This window comes from Dipodomys ordii, unplaced genomic scaffold (genome assembly GCF_000151885.1).
Source record: "Dipodomys ordii isolate 6190 unplaced genomic scaffold, Dord_2.0 Scaffold17, whole genome shotgun sequence".
Classification (NCBI taxonomy): domain Eukaryota; kingdom Metazoa; phylum Chordata; class Mammalia; order Rodentia; family Heteromyidae; genus Dipodomys; species Dipodomys ordii.
The window spans coordinates 26402026-26427170 of record NW_012267233.1 but is presented as its reverse complement, the minus strand read 5'-3'; the positions used below and the strand labels follow the sequence as shown (position 1 = coordinate 26427170).

The following is a 25145-nucleotide window of genomic DNA, read 5'->3' as shown; positions in this document are numbered from 1 at the left end:
CACACACACACACACACACACACACACACACACACACACACACACACACACACAAGGCAGATTTTTCAGTTATCCTCACAACTATTTTAAAACATTGGGAGGAAAGCATTCTGTGTGGCATCAATAGAGATGGCGAGAAGATGACAAGGACAAAGCCATCAGTAGAATGTAGCATGATATATGGTATGTGGTAACCAGAGATTTTATTGTGGCAGGAAGAGGCAGACCCAGTAGACGAGGTCACGGGGCTGAGAGAATATGAGAAAATGGAAATGACTCCATGTCCTTTTACAACTGATGTATTATAGATCCATAAGCATATTCAGGATCCAGGGAGGGGTTGTACTTCTAGCTTTGGTCCCTATGTCTTTCACAAAGAAGATGACATTGGAATAACCTCCAATAGGTGCAAGAGGTATTGTCTAATATTCTTTGGGTCATAATTGGGCTTTGGCCTGATATGTTGAGGGTGACGTTTAAAGGGTACCCTGATGAAACAGAATCTGGTTTTATGTTAAGCTGGAGGGAAGAACAGTGAAAACACACCCTGAGATCCTCTGGGAAGTATGAGGGGTAGGGTGGGCAAGCTTCATCAGCTGGACATCTTAGCTGCAGGTAAGTTCTGTGGTAACTATGGGATGAACCTCTGCAGAGTCCTCTTGCATATTACATACATCTCTCTAAGGCCATTCAGTCCACATGATTTTTCCCCATAGTCTTAATAGTATTATTTAGAAATTAATCACAGAAGGGCACTGGTGGCAGATACTTGTAGCTATGAAGCAGGCTGAGATGCGAGAATCAAGATTAAAGTAGCCCAGACAGACAAATCTAAGAGATGAGCCAGCAAAAAGCCAGAAAAGGATAACCATAGTAAAGTTAATTTACTCACATAAACTAAGTCTTCAAATCCTCATTTTTCTAGTGGGCCCAACATTATAGTTCCTTTCTTTTTGTTGTTATGAAATAATGTCTTCTCTGTTTTTTCTGGTTCTTATTCCTAATGATAATATCCACTGTGTAGGTTTTGCAGGATTTTTTCTGTTCCATTAACCATTTCAATTTCTGGTAACACCTGCACCAGAAAAAGAGTGAAAAAATGAGATGTATTAACAAGGACTGAAATGACTGATGGAGAAGAGAAAAAAAATATTTTAACAAAATTATAGACATGGACTGACCTTAAATTCTATCCATTTTCTGGTCCTCTTTTGGAAGCGTACTAGAATACTGTGCATCACTAAATATATCTAAAAAACATAACTCAGACATTCCATTATTTCTGACCATAGAATTTATAGCATTTTCCTACTACCCTTGTCCCAGCTGCCTGCCTGAATGGAATTCTCACCCTTTGGTATGGTTTTGGGAGAAAAGACATCATCTTTATCTACTGGCTTCTGTGGTATTTATTGTGTCTAAAATGAAAGATTTTGCCTTTAAGTGTTGCTTGGAAAAGAACACAGTATCTTGCTTTCTTTTATTCATTCATTTGAACTAATTATTGCTATCATGGTCTCATGTGCATTTTTCCCAAACCATAATGATGTGAGACTTATAGAGTATGGTAAAAACAGTTGGGAGTTTTTTTAGGCTGGCAATTTTGTGAAGCAAATGCTAGTAATCTGAGCCTTTTTTTTTCTTTTTTTGGTTTCTAAAGATTTCATCTCTTCACAGGATGATTTCAGGCCTCATACAATTTTCTACCTGGAGTCTAACAGCCTACCATTCTAAAATCCTATTTTCCATCTCCCAGGTGCAGAATATGGGTTGCAGAAATTTAAAAAAAAGACACTTTTTTTTAGTTTCCTTTTCCTACCTTCGTTGAGTCAGAGAATCTTTACTTTCTTTATAATTACTTTAAAGAAACATGGAGAAAAGTCATTTCAAGTAAACTACATGTTTCCCTTAGGAATTTATACTAAGATGTGTATTTATTTTCAAAAACCCAATAATATGAATATATGAAATGCAATACTTGCTCAACCCAATGGCCTAACCAGTCTGTGGTTTCCAAGTTTCACAGTCCTCCATTACTGTTGGCCTCAGAAGTTTGGGGATGCATTTCAAGCTCCCCGGTTTCCTTTAATACTCAAATCTGGATTTACCATTCACAGATTCATCTTAATCTTTCCTGAACGTAATTATGTTATTAGCTTATATCAAGTACAGAAACAAGAAGACCCACAGTAGCAAGGTCACTCTACCATGAAACTAGCAAGGGGAATGAACAATTGCGACAATTTCATCTACTGTAGTTGTTTTCTTGGTCACAAGTATTATCATTCCTCCCATACATACAACTTACTCAACCTCTACCCTGTGACTTGCTGACCCAAAGCTTTATCCAACCAGGATCATGCAATTTACATTAGACCCACAGCAAGATTTATGAACTGAACAGGAAGTCATCTGCTTCCTACATACCTGTGGTCTTCAGTTCTAAGATGCCCATCTCCTGCCCCAGGGGTTTTGCCTCCTGGTACTGGTGGTTTTATGTTATCTTTTCCCCTTGAATAATTTGCTTTGACCATCAGAACATGGCAACACCAAAAGGAGTCATTTCAGTGACTAGGTAACATAAGAAAGACTTTGTTCTTTCTGTCTCTCTCTTAATCTGATTTTGATGAAGTTCCCACATTGAGGAGGATCACATGGCAAGGAACTGAGTTGACTTCCAGCTAACAACCAGTGGGAACTGAAGCCTACAGCCTCATAGTCCTTAAGGAATAGAATCCTGAGGATTCTAGACATTTGTACAAAATAATATACCTTTAAATATAAAGAACTATATGAATTATATGCAATGCATAAATAGATATACCTTGCCTTTAAATATTTTTCAGAAATAGCTCTTTCCTTTATTAATACGCTGATTATATGATGAATGTTATATTAAAGGCCAACAAGCAATAAGTATAAATAAAATTTCACACATACATCATCAAAAAAAGAGGATTCACTCTCATAATCATATGACACTATTTCCTTCCTTTATAAATACTTAATGATGCTTCATGTGTATTGATACACTAACAGTATCTTTACTTTTTTTTTTTAAAGTCAGTCATGGGGCTTGAACTCTGGGCCTGGGTGCTGTCCCTCAGCTCTTTAGCTCAAGGCTAGCACTCTACCACTTGAGCCACAGTGCCACTTCTGGTTTTCTGGTAGTTTATTGGAGATAAGAGTCTCATGGACTTGCCTGCCCTGGCTGGCTCTGAACCGTGATCTTCAGATTTCAGCCTCCTGAGTGGTGGGCCACCAACATCCAGCTATCTTTACATTTTTAAAGGCTGTTAAGGTAACCTCTAATAGAAAATAGCCCTATTGCCAAAAAAAAAAAAAAAGGGCTCATGTACAAAAGACTTGATCCCCAGAGTACTAGTGTTCAGAGCTGGGTCTTCAGGAAGCAATTGCCTCATGAGGCTTCTGACTTTATCAATAGACCAATCCATTGAGGGCTTCATAAGATCATAGCCTTAGTAGAAAGTGGGGAAAACATTAGGCAGTGGGCCTCAGTGAAGAAAGGAAAATTAATAAACAACCCAAAAGCCTTATTGAGGCAGCTTCAGAAATGCCATGAAAATATTCTACTGTTTAAATGCTAATACTGAGGTCTAAGAGTGATGGTAGCTGGCCAGGGACTGCTGTACTTAAAAAAAAAATCCTAGGGCTGGGAAGGTGGCTCAGTGGTAGAGCGCTTGCCTTGCATGCTCAAGGCCCTGGGTTCGATTCCTCAGCACTACATAAGCAAAAAAAGAAAAAAGCCGGAAGTGGCGCTGTGTCTCAAGTGGTAGAATGCTAGCCTTGAGCTGAAGAGCTGAGGGACAGCGCCCAGGCCCAGAGTTCAGGCCCCACGACCGGACCAAAAAAAAAATCCTGCCAACCACAAAGGTGAGCTTAGGTGCCCATCTTTCCATAGTCAAACATTCAGACATCTAAGTCTGGGCTCACAACTTCGATAAATCCTTGGGGCAAACCTTTCAGAACGAGGGGACAACATATTTAGAACTATGCTCAATCCATCATGACTTCCCTTAACTTGAATAGATCAGCAAAAACACAGCCATTCTAAAGAGGATCATATTCAGATTCCACTGGATTAGATGGCAGAAGAGACTATTCAGAACTTGAGTTAAGATTAATAACTGACCTTTGTTGATTTGTGTCCTTGGCGGTTAGAAAGAGTCTTTGAAAATAGGAATGAGATCTTGTTACAGGATCTGAAACTTCAGAGAGCACAGATTCTGTCTTCCTTCCTGATCATACTCCTTTACAATTACTTAATTCATACCCTGAAAAATGACATGTCTGCTTTAGTGCATTTGTGTATATGCAACTGTTCTTCCTTTATTTTTACCATTTTTCTCACAGAAGAATGCAGACAGCCCAAGACCAGCATCCAAATACTGAATTGTTAAATTTTGCTTAGGGTCAGAAAGAACAGACACTATAGGTTGATGAGAACAGTCAGACAGACTCTTGAAGTAGAGTGAGTGAGCTTTAACAATTTTTTTTTTTTGTGTGTGTGTGTGTATGCCAATCCTAGGGCTTGAATTTAGGACCTGGGAGCTGTCCCTGAGCTTTTGTGAGAAAGACTAGCACTCTACTACTTGAGCTACAACTCTCCTTCTGGCTTTTTTGGTAGTTAATTGAAGCCTCATGGTCTTTCCTGCCTGGGCTGGCTTCAAATCCTGATCTTAGCTTCCTGGTTAACTTACAAGCATGAGCTACTGCCCCAATCTTCGTTTTGAACTCTCTTACCTTCATTTCACTCCAAGATGCAAGAGAGTGTAGTATTGCTATTCCTGAGAATTCTGTAATAAAAAACAGGTTGGTTCTGTTTTCCCCAAAGCAAGTTTTTTTTTTTGGGGGGGTCTGGTCATGGGGCCTGGGCGCTGTCCCTCAGCTCTTCAGGTCAAGGCTAGTGCTCTACCACTTGAGCCACAGCACCACTTCTGGCTTTTTTTCCCTGCTTATATGGTGCTGAGGAATCGAACCCAGGGCCTCATACATGCAAGGCAAGTGCTCTACTACTGAGCCACCTTCCCAGTCCCCCCAAAGCAAGTTTTGACTGACTCTACCTCTGTTCTGCTATGTCAAGTTCTATTCACCTATCTACATTCCACACTGCTAAATTGTTTTTTCTTTTGCTGAATTTTTCTCCCCTAATACTTGATTTCTGTTGATGTGGGTATTCATCATGCATCTCCATTTACTGTGGTTTCAGAGAAGCATTAGAGTGATGTTAGGTGAATATATTAATTTGATGTCTCAACCTGGAGCTCCAAGTTTAAAATGAAAGCAACAAATAGGACTGTGAGGATTTTTTTTTCTTTTCCCTGTAATGAGCTGCTGAGGTATAGGCATGAAATACGCAGATAGATTAAAATGGGGTTTACATTATGCCAAGTCAGAAACAGAAGAGGTGAAAGGGGAGGGTATTTTATTTGCAAGCCAGTTTTTTTGTTTTTGGTAATGCTAGAGTTCAAACTCAGGGCCTTGTGCTTGCCAGGCAGGTGTTCTACTGCTTGAGCCATGCTGCTAGCCCTTTTTACTTCAACTATTATTGAGGCAGGGACTCAAAATTATGGGCAGGCAGGCTGGTTTGGACTGTGATCTTTCTATTCATGCTTCCTATATAACTTGGTTGATAGATGCATGTCATGCTCAGCATTTTATTGGTTGAGATGGGGCTCATCAACATTTTCCTAATCATGAACAATCTTCCTGATCTTTTCCTTTGAGAAGCTAGGATTATAAGTGTGAGCCTCTGAGCCTGGCTGTAACAAAGTAATTAAACGATGCATCTGACTCAAGCTGGGTAAGGAGGGCAGTGAGAACAGGAATAAGATAAACTAAACCAAAGGCAATCAGTGGATTAGAGATTAAAAAACTGTTATAATAGTGTTCAGTTGGGTCCATGAAATTAAGGTTATAGGAATAATAGTGACTGAAAGACTAGGAATTTAGGTATGAGATGCTATATAGATGAGTAGCTATAGTGTGACCTAGGGAAGGGGTGGTATAGCAGCCTAGTTTCCAAAGATGGTCATAGTATCTCTCATCCCATTCAGCTCTGGACAATATGCCACACCTCCATGAAGAGTTGGAATATTATTCCCCTTCCCTGACATTGAAAGGTCTGGCTTTTCAATTTGTTTACTACCAGGTAATCAAAGTGAAGTTTTGTGATTCCTAGCCTAGGTTTCTCCTGGGACTATTGGAAGAAGCTAGCCATAATGTAGGCTTTTAGTTGCTCTAAGATTACCATGCTACAGAGATGTGATGTACTCTGGCTGATAGGAAGTCCACATTAGAATCCCTGCCAAGATGCTGGGCGTGTGAAACTCTCTTGGACACGATTAACCAAACAGATAGCTTCTTCCGTTGATACCATGAGAAACAAAATTACCAAGTTGAACCATGCCTCAATTCTTGACCTAAATAATTTGTAACATATGATAAAATGTCTGTGATTTACAAGTTTCTATCATTCAGTTGGATCTCTCCCATGAACTCCCAGCCCATATACTACCTACTTTCCAAACAGGTACATCTAGAACTTAACATGTCCGAATCGGAGTTCTAGAAAGTCCTCTCAAACATGTTGTTTCCTAGATCAATTAAAGGCAATTCGATTCTTCCAGTTACTTTGGTGTTGCTGGTTTTTCTTCTCTTCTCTTCTACCTAGTATGTAGCATTTGGGAAATCCCACTGGCACTATCTTCAAAACAGATTTAGCTTTCCATCATTTCTTTCCATCTCCACTGCTATAAACTGGGTCCAAACTATTGCCTTCTCTCACTTGGATTAGGTGATAGTCTCCTTTCAGGTCTCACTCAGTTGCTTTAGTTTGTCGTCAGTCTACTCAGCCAACCTGCTCAAGATACCCTGTTAAAATGCAAATCAAACGGTGTCCCTCCTCTGCTCAGATTCCTCCAGCGACATTTCATCTCAGTTACAGTAATCAAATGTCAAAGGGTCTCCTGGCCCCCCCCCTCACTGTGTTTGTCTCCTACTCCTCTTTCACTAAGCCATGGTGGCTCTTCCTGCTCCTAAAGTCTAGAGAGCACAGACTCTGTCTGCTAGCTACTACCTCTGTTGGAATGATCTTTCCCAAGGATCTCTCTGGCTAGCTTCTCTCTCAGCTATTATTCCAACATGATTTTCTCTAAAAGATGACACTACACTAAATTTCAACCATCCAGATACCTTGTAACCTATCCCTGGCTTTATTTTCCTTCTTGGCACGTATCACTGTCTAAATACACTCCATTTACTTATTTATTGTCCAGTATTGTCCAGTTTCTTTGGTTGAATGTTAAGTACTACAAGACAAGCCCTTTAGTTTAATTTGTTCATTGATGGTTAGACGAGTGTTGTGTACCCAGAGATCCTCAAGCTGTACTTACTGATTACACAGGATCTCAGTACTCGATCCCAATCAAAGAAAAAATATGGCAAGAAAAGGGGAGGAGTGCAGCTAAAGTAAATTCAAACAAATAAGAGGCCTGATTAGTTTTCATGTAGTTTATCTTTCAATCATTTATTCACAATTTTCTCCTTGCATTAATTATGATTAAGGAGTAAATTCACTACTTAAAGTTCATCTACTTCTTAGGATGTTCTTCCTTTGATTTCAAGTCTCTATTGTCCTGGAGTCCTAAGAGAATGGCATCAGCCTCCAGTATAGTTGTATCTGTGGTTGCTCCCAGGAACCTAGATGTGAGCTCAAGATCTAAGAGCCGTAGCCGGACCTTGGTGTCCTTCTGGTATTTCCTAAATGATAAGAAAAAAAAATCCATTAATTCTATCATAACATGAACAATTATTTTAAATTAACAGTGTATCTGAGAAATTCATATTTCAAAATTCATATTTTAAGCCTTTGACTTAAAAGCAAATTAGCTATATCAGAATTCTTGCCTTAAAGTTGCCTTTAAATATTTTATAATGGTTAAATCTTTTTTTTTGGTAGGTTGTGGGGCTTGAACTCTGGGCCTGGGCACTGTCCTTGAGTTCTTTAGCTCTTCAAGAGCTTTCCTGAAGAGCTCCCTAGCTTTTCAAGGCTAGCGTTCTACCACTTGAGCTACAGCACCACTTCCGATTTTCTGGTGGTTTATTGGAGATAAGAGTTTCATGGACCTTCCTGGCTTTGAACCACGATCCTCAGATCTCAACCTCCTGAGTAGCTAGGATTACAGGTGTGGGCCACCAGCGCCTGGCTTGTTTAAATCTTTTAATTCTTTGTGTTTCAAACAGGTTAGTTCTGAAAATTGCCTTTTTGTTTGTGTGTGGTAATAATGAGGTTTGAACTCCAGGCCTCATGATTGTTAGCCGGGTGCTTTCCACTTGAGCCAAACCCACTGCTTTTTTGGCTTAATTTTCTTCATAGGATCTCATATTGTTGCTCAGGCTAACCTGGACCACATATTACCTATGCCTTCTGTGTAGAAGGGATTACAGAAGGATACCACTAACTCTGGCCCTCCATTTAAAAAATGTCATTCATGTATAAAAGAAAAAAATTCAGGTACATATTTTCTCTTACAACTAAAACTGCCTTTTGAAGTAAAGTAAAATATTACAAAAACAACATAAATAAAAGACTTGACTGAAGACATGGCTCAAATGGTAGAGCTCCAGCTATGAGCAAAAATGCTAAGCAAGAACATAAGGCTCTGGGTTCAAATCTCAGCACAAATATAGCTAAAAGATTTAAACCATTCTCACCACAAAAAGATAAATATATGAGGTAATGTATATTCTAATTAGTCCACAAAAATACATTTTTCAAATTACAATATTGTATACAGTAAACATATATAATTCAGATGTCAATTAAAATACATACATAAATTGTGGGGGGAAATGTAATATCAGCCTAACATATATGTGATAACTCAATTTGGGCAATAAAAGATTCAAGTATTTTATGCTACTAAGTGAAAAACTGATATTCACTTTCTTTTTTGCCTTGATTATTTTAAAAGTTTAATATCAACATCATAGAAATACAAGAGAATGAAAATATTGCTTCTGGTCGAAAACTACAAATCTTTAAAGAACTAAATATATACCTCAAATACTGTAAGTTGGTCTATTTGTTTATGCACACATGCTTACCTATGGTTCAAGATATCCAACTCCAAACCTCAAGAACACCAGACAAGCTTTCTGACTGCCCATTAATTAATTTTTAAGTTAAAATAATTTTACATATATAGAAAACAAAAAAGTAAAGTTTTGAGTAAAGTCACTAGAAAATAATCATAGGAGACAGTATAAATTGTCTATAGAATTTTGGAAGAATTAGTAAATAGTCCTTCAAAAAAAAAATCTATGCTTGACTGGGAAGGTGGCTTAGTGGTCGAGTGCTTGCCTAGCATGCATGAAGCCCTAGGTTCAATTCCTCAGCACTACATAAATAGAAAAAGCCAGAAGTGGTGCTGTGGCTCAAGTGGTACAGGGCTAGCCTTGAGCAAAAAGAAGCTCAGTGACAGTGCTCAGGCCTTGAGTTCAAGCCCAGGACTGGCCCCCAAAAATAAATAAATAAATAAATAAATAAATCTAGGCTACCTAAACCTTTAAAAACTTATTTTTCTCTCTAAAAGTAAATGTCCTTAAATAAAAATCTGGAAAATAATGAAAATAATGACGTTAGCCACATCTTCTACATGTGATTCTGTGTTTGACAAAATCCTATTTTCTGTCATTGTTTTACATTAAAGAGATATTCAGAATAATGAAGCATAAGTTCATATTATAAAGTTCCTATAGGACACATTCTATATGAATTAGTCCTGCAAAAAATAAGGTGAGTTCACAGGCAAGGAAAAGCTGAACACTGCTTATCTACATTGCATGGAATTGTAACCTGTTTTCTAATGAACTTTTTTATTTGTCCTCACAGCATGACCCAGGGATTTGTTCAATCAATTCTCCTTCCCTCTCCCCCTGCAGCATCCAATCAGTTTCCCAATTTTGTTCATTTTAAAGACAGATATTTCTTGAATTCAGTCCTTCAGGGTCTTATCACCTCTAGCTAAAGCTTGAGTGCATGACATCTTCTTGGAGCACATGTGCCATGGTGGGTTACAAACTTTTCATGCCCTAGCAGAAGTTACTCCATCCCCACTTGTCTTTCTCTGTACCTTTGCATCTACTGTCAGTATGTATGGACTTGTGTCTTTCTAAATTCTATTGATTCTTATGTATCTATGCAGAACATATTGGATTTCTATGAACAAGACAGCTTATAAAACTTATTATCAGACCTAGGTACAGTGGCTGTAATCCCAGTAACTCTTGAGGTGAAGATTGGAATTAAGGTTTACCTTGGGGACAAAAAGTTAGTAAGATCCCATTTCAACAAGCACCAGGGAGTGGTAGTGCATATTTATTATCCCAGCTACGCAGAAAATATAACTAGGAGGATTGTGGTTTAGAATGGCCCAGGCAAAAATGTGAGATTCCACCCCACAAATAACTAAAAAGTAAAAAGGGGCATTGCTCAAGTGGTAGAGCACCTGCCTAGCAAGCACAAGACTGTGAGTTCAACAAACAGTACCACCTAAAAAGAAAAAAAATTATTATTATTGCTTCCTTTATATTACACAGTTATTCCTAAGAAAATGTTATTGTCCATGTTAGACAATCCTTAAGAGCAAGGATGTAATCCTGCCTGTGCACTCCTCAAAGTGCCTTGATGACTGCATTTCATTCAAGGAGGTTTCATCAACTGTGTTTTCACACTTTCCAGTACATTAGAAGTACATAAGGGTGCTTGTTAAACACACAAATAGACAGAAGCAGGTGAGCAGGCAAATTTGAGATGGGACTTGTGAATATACCTTTTCAAAAAACTTCTATAATGAATTTGATGCAGTCTCCCCAGGCCTAATCTCTGGGCCTGAGCGCTGTCCCTAAGCTCTTCAGTTCAAGGCTAGTGTTCTACCACTTGAGCCACAACACAACTTCTGGTTTTTACTGCTTATATGGCGCTGAGGAATTGAACCCAGGGCCTCATGCATGCAAGGCAAGTACTCTACCACCGAGCCACCTTCCCAGCCCTGAATAGTCTTTTTTGATGACCACTTGAGAAAACCTAGCCTAGAGTTGCTTTAATTGTACAGAATCAGGTGCAGGAAGGTAGGATGTTCTACAGGAACCTAAAGGGCCACCAGTAACAACATACAAGAGTGATGGTACCTCCCACAAGTGATTCCACAAGTGAATAAAGCCCACTCTCAGTGAGGTGGCCTCTTCCTGTGCACACAGTCCACTCTAGAACACAGGCACATGGAAACATCTGCATGCTTCAACAAGAACCAAAGCCATAAGCTGGGTGCTGTGGGCTAATCCTAGCTGCTCAGGAGGCTGAGACCTGAGGATTGCAGTTCAAAGGCGGCCCTGGCAGAAAAGTTCATGTGGGACTCTTATCTCCATTTAACTACTCAAAATCAGGAAGTAGAATTGTGGCTCAAAGTGGTAGAGCACCACTAGCATTGAGCAAAGAGCTTAAGGACAGCGCCCAGGCCCTAAGTTCAAGCCCCATGACTGACAGAAATAAAAGAGGAATGAGGAAGTTCATTCTTGTTTCAACTTTGGAACACTTTACTAAAGGGAAAGAAAAAAGTCAACCAATAATGTATTTCTCAGAACTCCACTTGTGCCAACGTTAATCTGAGGTGACCTTTAGCGTTGTGGTTTTTGATAGTCACTTATACTACTTACTCTTTATATTTGGCCCTCCATCGTTCTATGTAACAAGATTTAAAATGAATATGCCCGTAAACTTCTCCCCAGATTGTCTGTGCATACTGTAAATGATCACTTTAGTCAATGATTTTGGCCAACGTATCGAATCCACTAGAGGCAATGTCGTCAATCACTGGCCTTTCGGGCCAGCTGACTAGACATGGGGTCCAGCTCTATTGCTTCTTATTATGCAACTCTGATCAGATGCTTTAATCTAGTGCAATTTCCTCATTTGTAAAATGAGAATAACTGTATCTACATGCTAAGATCTTGTGAGCATAATATGAACCAACATATGCTAAGCCCTACAGGTTCAATAAATGTTGGACTCATCAACCATCATCATCAAAAAGAAAGTTGGAGATATTTAGTTTCTTGTTGTAGGACTGACAGAGCTTTCCTAATTTGTAAGTAAACCAATATAGACTTTGTACAGATCCTTTGGTTGAGTTTTAATTGAATATTGTTTTGACTCAAATCCTATTCATTTTAATGTTATAAACTTTTCTCTCTTAAAACATGTAACACAAATAATGTACAAAAATAAAAATTTCAGAGATTAGTTGGTTATACCAACTTATTTTATTTATTTAGGAAATTACACCATTATAGAGAGGAAAACAACTAGTAGTCATTAACAAAGTTTGAAAGTTTGTGTATCTTAAAATTCTTAATTCTCTTTCCTGTGAGTGGTAAATATGGAAATAACAATGGTCTCTGAAATAAAATCAGGAAAAGAAAAAAGGAAGAATATTTCCTTTAAAATGATTGCTGCATTTCTTTTGAGGGTGTGAGGCAAAGTAAATGTGAACAAAAACAAGTATGCATCAGTGGACTACAAATTTAGCAGTCACAATTCCCAGCATCATATACTGTCAGCCACCAATGGGACAGAGTGATTAATCTACTCCAGAGCTCTTTTCAACAGTGGCCCAAAGATGAAAGGGCTGTTAGGGCACATTTACCTTCCTCTCATAATTTCTGGGAAGGGTAGGATAATAATTCCTACAGGTTTCTTACTGATTTTCCAATAAACTTTTTTTTTTTTACTAGTTCAATAGTAGATTTAACCTCTGATAATCAACTATATTCTTTATGATTTTACAGACTAAAATCTCTTTTGTCTTCTTTCTAGAATGGTGTTTTGTTATTCTTTTATTTAGTCATTTTCCTATCCCTTTTATTATCTAGTAGGCTACTATTCTGTAAAATATGCCCACAAATATAATTTAGCTACAATTTCAGGGATCCATAGATTATAAAAAATTTACCCATGGACCTCAAAAATTATTAAGTTCCTTTCTAGACTTTCAGTGAGTTTGTTTTTCTTAAGAGAAATGGGTTCTCATTTCATCGACAGAACAACATGGCCTTGTGTTTTTAATGATTTATATGAATGTGCTTCTTAAGGTACTAATGACTATGGCTATGGCTCAGTAATAGAGCCCTTGCCTAGCATGCACAAAACCCTAGGTTTAATCTCCTGCTTTTGGGTTGCAGGAGAAGGGAGACTCTAAGGAAATGTAGGTTTTCACTGAAGAATTTTATTCGACCAATTAACAATGTTAGTACATGGCAGCCTCTATTTACAATGTTGGTACACAGCAGTCCTATTTACTAATGGAAACAAGACAAAAGTATTTATATGTTCATATATACAAGAAATTTTTCTTACCCTGAGTATTTTAAAAAGGCTAACCTAGTTAAAAGTGGATAAAGAAGTGCTAAAAAAAATTAGGCACCATTTGCCAGCGGCTCACATATTTAATTGTAGCTACTTATGAGGCTGAGATCTGAGGATCACAAATCAAAGCCAGAAGAAAAATTTATGAGACTGTTTTTATTTATTTTGGGGGGTTGGTTGTGGGGCTTGAATTCAGGGCATGCGCCATTGTCCCTGAGCAGTTTTTGCTCAAGGTTAGCACTTTAGTACTTGGAGCCACAGTACCACTTCTGCTGGTTTTCTGGTGGTTAATTAGAGATAAGAGTCTTAAAGACTCTTACAGACAGAGCTGGATTTGAACTGAGATCCTCAGATCTCAGTCTCCCAAGTAGCTAGGATTACTGGCATAAGCCACCAGTGAACGGCTGTGTAAGACTTTTATCTTCAATGAACTTCCAAGAAGTCAGAAGTGGAGCTGTAGCTTAAGTGGTAGAGCGCTAGCCTTGAGAAAAAATGCTTAAGGCTCCTGTCCCAGGCTTTGAGTTCAAGTCTCAGGGCCAACTCCCCAAAATTTAAAAACAGAGTCTCATAAACTTTTTCTTCTGGATTTGATTTGTGATCCTCAGATCTCAGCCTCATAAGTAGCTATGATTTTACACACACACACAGACAAACAGCTCTATAGCAGCATTGTTTTAAAATTATATATATATATATATGATAAATTAATCAATAAAATTATCACATTCTTATGGCATGGAGCTCAGATCTTCTTTAAATTGGTTGGAAATTTTTTAGAATTTTGTTGTTGCTTTTTGGTGGGCTGAATGATAGGGTTAACATTAACTGGGTTTGGTGGTGCATAGAGCCCATATGGTAGAGAGAACTGCTCTCCAGTGTGCTATGCATTGATGTAGGTGAAGAACCCACTTTTAACAACCAATGCCCAGAACCTAGATTTGGCAATAAAAATATATAATAAGTATAAGCTGCCAGGACTTTTGTGATTACTATGCAAAATGGAAAAATTATCTGTTTAGAATGTTGTCAAAACTGTTTGCTACTTCAGAAAAAAAATCACAGCATTATAAGCACCACTTCCCTTTTATTTTTTGTGACCTGTGTCAAATGTACTTGTGTGTGTGTGTGTGTAGGCTGGCACTGGGGCTTGAACTCAAGGCCTGAGTTCTTTCTGTCCCCCCCACACACCCTGCTCAAGGCTGGTGTTCTATCACTTGAACCCCGTCTCCACTTCCAACTTTTTTATTTTTGAGACAGTGTCTTGCTATGTAGTCCAGCCTGATCTGGAACTCATGATCCTCCTGCCTCTGCTTTCCAAGTACTGAGGTTACAGGCTTGACCTGACATACTCAGTTTACATATACCTTCTTTACAGTGTGGCATCTGTCTTAATCTTTCTATCACTAGATTAATCTCCTTTAGCACTTGCCATCCCAAATCCAGGAGTTGTTTTTGTTTTCCCTTCAATGAAATACACTGCTAAAAACTTAACTACAACATTAACATTCAAACACCACTGCCTCAGAAAACCCCTTAATATAACTATTTAAAGATGATAAAAATTAACTTTATAAGAGAATGGAAACATTCCATATAATTTGATTACTGAGCACTTTAAAATGTGGTTAATTTAGCCAAAGAAGTAACATTTAAAATTGTATTTAAAAGCACAATGTAGACAGCCACATCACAGCTCCAGAAAATTTTAAACTGAGGGCCAAGAATGGTGTTTCAAGGCTGTAATCCCAGCACCTGGAGGGTGAAGCTGGTAGACTCTGAGTTTAGATAGATCGTGAGTTCATCTATGCCAGCTTGGGTTAAGCAGTATCTCAAAAACAAATTAACAACAACAACAAACCTACACATTCACACACGTGCATGCACACACACAACTATTTCAATAAAGTAAAATATACTTTATGCCACAATATTTATAAATATAGTAGAAAGACTTGCTTTACAGGCAAAAAATAGCATTATGAAATAATTTATAAAAAATGTTTGCTAGGGGGCTGGGAAGGTGGCTCAGTGGTAGAGCGCTTGCCTTGCATGCTCGAGGCCCTGGGTTTGATTCCTCAGCACCACATAAGCAAAAAAAATGGGAAGTGGCGCTGTGGCTCAAGTGGTAGAGCGCTAGCCTTGAGCTGAAGAGCTGAGGGACAGCGCCCAAAGCCCAGAGTTCAGGCCCCACGACCGGACCCAAAAAAAAAAAAAAAAGTTTGCTAGTTACATATCTAGCAAGAAGAAACTAAAACACTCTGAAGCTACTATTGGCACCTCTTCTCTTCCTTTTCTGTTATGCATTCTGGACACCTCTTTGCTATACTAGTCATAAAGCAACTGAACAGTCACATATATCAGGGTTAAATTTAAATTGTTCATATAGAGTGGTTCTTCCATGTTACAGATGTAAAATTATGTATATAGAAATAAAGCTACTGGCCTAATCCTACACAGTAGAACAAGAGAATTCACAAGATTTTAGAGCTGTTTTTATTTAAGTTCTTAATTACCTGTGACCTCTTGCAAGAAAAGTAAACTTAATTCCTCTAGAAGTAGCAAGAACTTACTACTTCATATAGTCGTATAATTCATTGTGTAATGTCTTTCCTTAGGAATAAACTGTAAGCTATGTGACTGCTATCCTAGTTATCATTTCAATTATTTTCCATTAAAAACAATTATTTTCAAGGCTAATAAATTATGACTTAGAAAAAAGTCTATATAACTTCATGCAATGCTGTATTTTTACAGTTTTTTAAAGAGGGGGGATAGTACTGAGGATTCAACCCAATGTCTCCTGCACTTGAGCCACACCTCCAGCCTACATATTTTTACATTTTCTTTTAAATTAGAAAAATGTGATCCAGATACAATTTTTTGAAATTCTTATATTTCATTCTCAATATATAGAACACCACTGTCTTGAAAGATAAACAGGCTGGCTTTAATGAACACATTCACAATAAAAATGGGCTGTGTTTTTCCTGCTTGGGGTTTCTTTTAACTTCAAATGCTTCTTCTGTCTGATCTTGGTGAACTCCAGCCTAAATGGATCCGATCTCAGCTTTTACCATAAACGACTGCTCTCTTGCATTGTGCATATTTCTTAGACTATATGCTGCTGAACACGAGCCTGCATGTCTAAGCCATGTAGGAAAAAGGCAATTAAAACTGGTTTTGCATTTCTGCATTAAGGACCAGTTTGGTTTAAAGAACTGCCTTTGGAGAGGTTTTTTGACATTCTTGCTGCAGACATTCTTTAACATCTGTCAGTGCCTACTGCTGATGGTTTTCATAGCCTTAAAATAGAGAGAATCTTTCTGACTAGATCTTTGATATAAGTATGTTAAATAATACAAAGCTGACAAACAGTAGGCTTGGATTGAACCTCAGAAATTAAAGGGAGTATTGTGAAGAATTCTGACTGCTAGTGAAATTTGCTGTGTCTGTAATCATAATTCTCAGAGGTTTTTAAAAATAGTTCTTTTGAAACCATTAACCATGTAAGCTTTCAGCTCAGTAAGTCAAATTTGTTCAGAATTTTCTGACTTTCTCATATTTCTTTAAAGTCTTTAGGCGATATAGGTATTTTCATCTACTTACAGAGGTATTTTTTCAGGAGAAAAAAAATTAAAAACTTTCTATTAGCCCAATTAACACTAATCTGTTTTTATTCTTCTAATTTTCAGTCAGGCTGATCTATATATAAAGCCAGCAGCCAGGCCTGCATGTGTATGTGTGTGGACATGTGAGAATAGGCATGCTTTGTTCTTTAATTTCTGGTCCTCAATTTCTTCATCATTATAAAGCAGTGTTCACAATGACCTATGGGTACGCAGTTTATGATTATATTCTAAGATCCATGCAGCAGTTATTCTACTTTTACACACACACACAATTTTTTTTTGTACCAGTCCTACGGCTTTAATTTAGGGCTTGGGCACTGTCCCTGCTCAAGGCTAGCACTCTATCACTAGAGCCACAGCGCCACTTCTGGCTTTTTCTGTGTATGTGGTGCTGAGGAATCCAACCCAGGGCTTCATGCACGCTAGGCAAGTACTCTACCACTGAGCCACATTCTCAGCCCCTTATAAAATTTTAAGTGTTTGAAACAGATATAATATAAAGTGACATTAAGTGCAAAACTGATAAAATATAGACACAAGATGCAAGTATTTCAGCCTTTCTCTTGGCTATATGAAATACTGTTGACTATACAATTATCAAGTACAAATTTATTGCAGACTACTTGTATTTCTGATTTGTCTACTTTTTGAAAGCACTATACTTTGCTCTACTCTATTGCTTTTATTAGTTCAAGCTGTAAGATTCCTATAAAGACTGTTATTTATTTTTATTTTCTTCTGTAGTCATGGCACACAACATATACCTTAACTAGTTTCTGTATAGTTTGACTATACATCTTTGTTTGTTTGTGCTAGTCCTGGGGTGTAAACTTAGGGCCTGGGCATTATCCCTGAGCTTTATTTGCTCAAGGCTAATAATGCTCTATTACTTGAGACACAGCTCTACTTCCAGCTTTTTGGTAATTAATTATAGATAAGAGTCCCATAAACTTTCCACCTGGGCTGGCTTTGAAGTACAATCCTCAGATTTCAGCCTCCCTAGCAGCTAGGATTATAGGCATTAGCTGCTGGCTCCTAACTATAGATTTTTTTTTTTTGTATTCCTCATCAGTGCTATCTATATTGTACTCTCAAGCACATGGTTTACAAAACAAAGGTAAGAGTGTTCATTACATTTTCCTTTTTACTAATATTTCCATTCATCATTAAACTTCAATATATATATATATATATATATATATACATCTTAAGCCTTAGTTTATTATTTCAGGTGATAAAAAGATGTAACTAGAAAATAAAAATTATGCTAATAATTTCTACTACATGAAAATAAAAATTATGCTAATAATTTCTACTACATGAATGATTACCAAAGTGCACTAAAAAAAAAAACTTACAAATATCCCTTCAAAAATACTGTATAGGAGAGGTACTCAAGGTTCATGCTTATAATCTGACTAAGGGACAGACACTGGGAAGATGGTTTGCGGCCAGCCGAGGCTTTTTTGTTTGTGAAACCCTCATTTTACCGAAAAAGCTGGGTGTGGTAGCATGTAACTGTTATCATAGCCACAGTGGGAAGTATAAATAAGAAGATCACAATCCAGGCCAGCCAGACCAAAAAGCGATACTGAATCTCAAACCAACAAACCAACCACAAAAGCAAAAAGGGCTGAGGGCATAGCTAAAATGGCAGAGTGCCTGCCTACTAAATGTGAAGCCTTGAGTTCAAATCATTGTACTGCCAAAGAAACAAACAAAAACTATGCATGATGTGTCCACTGATTAGGCCAAAATAAACCAAATGACCCTATGTATCCTTTAAGATAATGAACAAAGGATATTGTTCATGAAAGCAAAATGTATTTCCTCTAACTGTAATCATCCTATATTCTTTAGAATATATTTTTGTTTTTCCCTAAAATCAAGTTCTTTTTAATCTTTGCGGCTAATATTTTGGGCCATCACAGTTTTATGTCTTATTCAAGCACTTGAACAAGATGAAATGTGACCAGTTTTATGAAATGTGAGAATGGAACATTTAAAAATATCCAGTTGGGCTCAGTGGTACACAGTACTTGCCTTGCATGTATGAGGCCCTGGATTCAATTCCTCAGCACCACATAAGCAGAAAAAATGGGAAGTTGCGCTGTGGCTCAAGTGGCAGGGCACCTTCCTTGAGCTGAAGAGCTGAGGGACAGCACCCTGGCCCGAAGTTCAAGCCCCACAACCAATAATAATAATAATAATAGGGGCTGGGAAGTTGGCTCAGTGGTAGAGCGCTTGCCTTGCATGCCTGAGGCCCTGGGTTCGATTCCTCAGCACCACATAAGCAAAAAGCCGGAAGTGGTGCTGTGGCTCAAGTGGTAGAGCACTAGCCTTGAGCTGAAGAGCTTAGGGACAGTGCCCAAGCCCAGAGTTCAGGCCCCACAACTGGACCCCCCCCCAAAAAAATAATCCAGTAAATAACTTCAGATTTTTTAAACAATGTATTATACATTTACATGAAATAATAAGTACACATATATGTTGAATTGAACCTCTTTGTAAATGTACTTAAGATAATAAATAAAAACCAAGTAAAAAATATATGTAGATATCATCATAGGCATCAATCATCACAGAATCTTTTGTACAGTTATGAAACATGTCAAGAAATAAGGAAGGACATTGCAACAATGAGATGTACAAGTCGTTATATCGAAAACGAACTTTACAACTTTGGTGGTGGGGGGGAGGATTTGGTGGGTGGGGGGGAGGATGGGAAGGGATGGGAAGGGGAAACAAAGGAGGAGGCAACAATGTACTCATTACCTTGCTCATGTAATTGTAACCCCTCTGTACAGTATTTTCACAATAAAAAAAAAAAAAGAAAGAATGACTTGGCCAGTTGGTACAAACCAAAAAAAAAAAAAAAAAGAAATAAGCGAAGGAAATTCCTTTAAACCAAAAATCACATCAGGCCTATCTTTATTAAAAACAAACAAACCCCTACAACAGTGTTGCTGGGCAGAATATGAATATACACCTATGAAGAGGGAAAAATGAATATGAAAGCAATAGAAAGCAGTCATGGTTTCTGAAATATGCAGATGACTAAAACTGGGATCAAATCTGACTTCTAAGCAAATAGGATTTTTTCTTTTGGGGAGAAGTCCTGGGGCATGAAGTCAGGATCTGGGTATCCTTGAGCTATTTTGCTCAAGGCTAGCTCCTCTTCTGGCTTTTCAGTGATTAAGAGTCTCATAGACTTTCCTGCCTGGGCTGGCTTCAAACAGCAGTCCTCAGATCCCAGCCTTCTGAATAGCTATGATTACAGGTATGAGCCACCAGTACCTGAAAATAGGACATCTTTTAACATACAATTTCAGGAGAAGGAAACAAAGGAGAAGGAAAGACAATACAGGAGAAGGAAAGACAACACTTTTAAAGGTTGATATGAGGTTTAAAACTCTATGAAGTATGAAAAGTGTATGCTACATAGTAAATAATAGTTAACTTTTATTAAATTCATTGAATTCATGAGTGTATAAATACAAGACAACTGAGAAAACAACTTCAAATGTAGTTTTACAAAGATACTTCCAGTGGTTGGTACCAATCTTTAACATATAAAAAGAAATGACAGGAAAGACTGTTTGGGAAAAGGGGAACATGCCTAACTGCTTGGGAGGTGGATATTAGGTAGGTCAAGGTTTCAGGCCAATCTTCACAGTCAGGTGTGATAACATATACTCAGCTACTAGAGATGACAGGAGGACCAGACTCATGAAAGGCCACTCTTTGATTTTGAAATCTGGAGCTGGGGGGCTGGGGGTTTAGCCCAGCGGAAGGGCGCCTGCCTGGCGTGCGCAAGGCCCTGGGTTCGGTCCTCAGCCCTGGAAAAAAAAAAAAGCTACAAAAGAAATCTGGAGCTGAGTTAAAAGATTATCAATAGAATTAGATTATAATTAGATTATAATTAATTATAATTTCCAGGGACTTAGTGACTCTATAGGAAGTAAGACCTAGGAGGTAAAATGAATGAAGAATAGCTTGTAGAAGCTTTAAAAATTTTGTCATATTTAAAAAACACTACCTGGGTGTGGTTAGTAGTGTACATCTGTAATCCCAGCATTTGGGAGGCAGAAGCAGGAGGACTACCAGTTTGAGGCCAGTGTAGGCTACACAGTAATACTCTCAAAACAAAACAACACCAGAAACATAAATACCTGGGGTCCAACCCAGATCTGCTCTCTTAAAATAAACACGTCAGAACTGCAATTCAAGCTTGGGCTCAAAGCTCCCCAAATGATCTGTTTTTAAAAAAATCATTAGTTTATCTTCTCTAAGTGTTTGTTGCAATTAAATTCCTAGTGCTTTGTGGGAGTTTGGCATATCAAGTTGAATCTTGTTCAGTTCAGGCTTTAATTTCCCCAATAAGTATATGCAGTCTAAATATTTGTAGAAAGGTCAAAGTTTGAACTACATGTTTTAGATATAAAGTATGAAAAGAAGTAAAATTATTTTCAATTATAATAACTGAAGACATTAATGTTTTTGTTAATCTACACCAAAGGATGAATCAGTTTAGCTGAGATTTACTGCACATAATTGTATTTTTATGACCATAAGATGTGTTTTTTTTAAACTTTGAAAACCAAGTTTGAAAACCTAATACTTGCTAGTAGACACAAGCACTGAATTTTAGCTGGACAACTGTTTTCTGGACACATTATTCCCTCTCCATAGTGACATCTTTGTCTCCACATTTCTAAGTTTCTGCATGTTACATTAAAAATAAGTTCTTGTTGTATTAACCTACTGTTAGTAACTTTTCTTCTAATCTTGTTCCTGTCTCTCTAAATTAGTTACTTATTAAACAGGTATTGCCAACTTTTACCTATATGAGGTGAGGAGATGTTGACAAGAAACAGAAGGTTGGAAAAGTCCGAAAGGGAAAAAGAGGCATGGGTTCCTCTTCCATGTTGACCAGGCCTATATTAGGTTTAGTTTAAGAAAGACTGTTGAGCTTGGAAGGAAGCTTGTTTTTTGACTCTCCTCACCTTATCTGACATTTGCCCCTGTGCCCAACTCTAGGGACATTAAACATTCCAACTCATGTTTTTTATTAAAAATAGAGGGCATCAGGCTGGAGGTGTAGCTCAGTGGTAAAATGATTGTGTCAGGTATGTGAGAGCCTGGGTCTGATCCCAGTGCAACATACAAACAGCAGAGGGCACTGAATCAAGTTGCAAGATATTAAAAGTAAAAAATGAAGTCAGTCACACAAGTACAGAAAGCAAGAAGTTTAAAGATACATTATGTGAGAGGAAGTGGAGTTGTAGTTCAAGTGGTAGAGTGCTAGCCTTGAACAAAAGAGCTCCGTGATTGCATCCAGTCTTTGCCCAGGCACCAGTGTCTGATATCTGTAATTCTAGCTACTAAGGAGGCAGATATCTGAGGATCACCCTTTGAAGTCAGACTGTGCAGTAAAGTCCATGAGAGTCCACTCTTGTCTCCAATTAACCACCAAAAAAGCTGGAAGTGGAGCTGTGGCTCAAGTGGCAGAAGGCTAGCCTTGAGAAAAAAGCTCAGGGACAATGTCCAAGCCCAGGTTCTGGGACTTGAACACATACACACACAGACACACACACACCCCTCACACACCACACACATGACATATCACATGTTTTTAATATCATTGAAAACCAGTAAGAATTATGGTGGCTTTGTTCTCAAAGAAAGGCTAATAGCACATATTCCATATTACAATGTACATTCCACAACACAGTCCCAATTTATTTTCATTTTCCAAGCCATAACTATAATACTGTGTTCTGTTCTAGACAATTACAGTCACTGATGATTGGAATCCATCCAGAGTGGACAATGAAATAATTTTGTATTACACTCAATGAATAACTCCAGGGGGAAAAAGGAATTTATTTGGTTGGCATCATATTAAGTGAGCTAAGCTAGACCCAGAAAAACAAGTACTGCATGATCTCACTCTTATCTGGTATATAAAACAGTTGATCTATTGCCAGGTGCCAGCGGCTCACATATATAATCCTTGCTACTCAAGAGACCCAAATCTAAAGATCTGTGTTCGAAGCCAGCCTAGGCAGAGAAGTCCATGAAACTCTTATCTCCAATTAACCACTACCAAAAAGCTGGTAGTAAAGAAACCTAGCCTTGAGCTAGGGACAGTGCCCAAGTCCTGAGTTCAAGCCCCACGGTTGGCACACACGTGCATGCACGCATGCGCGCGCACGCTCACACAAACACATGCAAAAGAAAAGAAAAGAAAGGAAAGGAAAAAGAAGAGTTGATCTCATATAAGTTCAGAGTAGACTGATAGTTACCAGAAGCTAGGAAGAGGGAGGAATGAGGAAAGATTGGTCTATGGGGACTAAGTTACAATTTTAAAGCGTAAGGAGTTTTAATGTTGTATTGCACAGTAGGATAACTATAAATAATGATAAGCACTGTTTTTTTCAGTGAAACAGGATAGAGAGAGACCTTTGAAAGTTTTATTGTACGGAACTGGGTATGGTGGCTCAAGCTTGTAAAGTAGGGATAGAAAGACTGAAATTCAAAGCCAACCTGGTTTTAAAATAAATCCATTGTGAACTCAATCAATGCCTGACAAGAGATGTGAGATGGGCAAATATATCTACCTTTCCTGTTACCTATGCTACTCGGGTGCAATACCTTCAAACTTCCACTTCTACATGGCATTAGACTTCATTCAGTTGGTATTTGATTAATGTTTGCAGACAACTTCAGTAAACAATATATACTCTCAAATGCTACTCAAAACATCTATAATTAGTTCTACAAAGTGGAGGTCTGAGGTCTTTAGGCAAGTCTGCATTCCACCACCTATCTTACGAGCTCTTCAACCTGGTTTCAAAGCTGCATTCACTGCTGAAATTCTGAGAAGCAGCTGTTAACCATGTGAGGCTCAGCATTGTGCCAGCTCTCCCTGATCTCTGGGTTTCTCCTGTCAAGACAAGTATGACTACACAGTGACCAGGTGCTTACACTCAACAACTAGAAGATATTCTTGCTCCTGATCTAAAGAAAGAAATCATTTCTGAGCAGACTTGTATCTCTAGCATGCAAAATAGTGTTAAAGCAACTATTTTCGAAACAAAATTCTGCAAAGAAAACATGTATCTCAGAATCTCTGATTAAAAAAAAATCAAAGCATGTATGTATGATTTAAAATCATACACAAAAGCTTTTTGATTATGTTTTTATTTTGATGGAAGTAAAAGGCTGTGGCAACTGTTTTAGAACTAGATTTTATCACCCAGAAAACATTCAAATAAAATCCAAAGTGAATGGTGTCAGAATAGTCAGAATATAGGTATATTCAGAATATAGTATATTCTGAATATACCTATATTCTGACTATTCTGAATATACTTATTCTGACTATTATCTCTGAGTAAATTCTTAGGTTCTTTAAGTAAAGTCAAAACAAAACTTAAAATTTTTTCTTTACTACCAAGAAGGAATCAGTACTTCCTAGTGACAAATTCTAATTTTAGTGGGCACTCATTTGCCCTTATCATATTCTCTTTTATAGAGGCTTTCGTTTTTCCCCTTGTAAATATACTTTTTACTTCAGTGCCTACAAAGTGGAATAATATTTTGAGATTTTTGAGCATTCTAATTTCTAAGCAAATATAAATGAGAGAATAGCACAATTCTGTCCAGAAAGCATATATTATATAATATTAATAGGCCAAGAAAGCCAGTGAACTGGTTTACTGGTCAGAAACAATGAATACAGATTGCTCACAATAAAAATGTCAATAATGATGTTCTTCAATCATTATCATAAAGTGGGAAACTTGGAATTCTTACCTCATAGGATTGCTGGGATGACTATGAGGGACGGTCTGTACCATGAAAGTCCAGTTGGGATGGGCATGCATTTAACAAAGAACTATTACAGGGATAGCACTATCTATTTCCTGTCAGATTTAAAGTCGGCCTGGCTGTAAGGTTTCCTGGGCGGTGGCAAATTAACTTCTACTGGGAACAGAAAATAGTTGAAAAAGAAGTTTTCATATTCAAAGACATTGAACTTTCCTTTTGCGCTTCCTTTCCTT

At 37.8% G+C, this 25145-nt stretch overlaps 1 protein-coding gene across 1 annotated transcript in view; it reads right to left on the bottom strand.

Annotated features, from left to right (window-relative positions):
- Nucleotides 1-7533: 7533 nt before the first annotated feature.
- Mrps28 (mitochondrial ribosomal protein S28) overlaps nt 7534-25145 on the bottom strand; it is a 105796-nt gene continuing 88184 nt past the window's right edge. Inside the window, exon 3 of the mRNA XM_013012503.1 lies at nt 7534-7782. Within this exon, the coding sequence (XP_012867957.1) occupies nt 7614-7782 (169 nt within the window). The 3' untranslated portion in view covers nt 7534-7613. The remainder of the gene's footprint in view (nt 7783-25145) is intronic.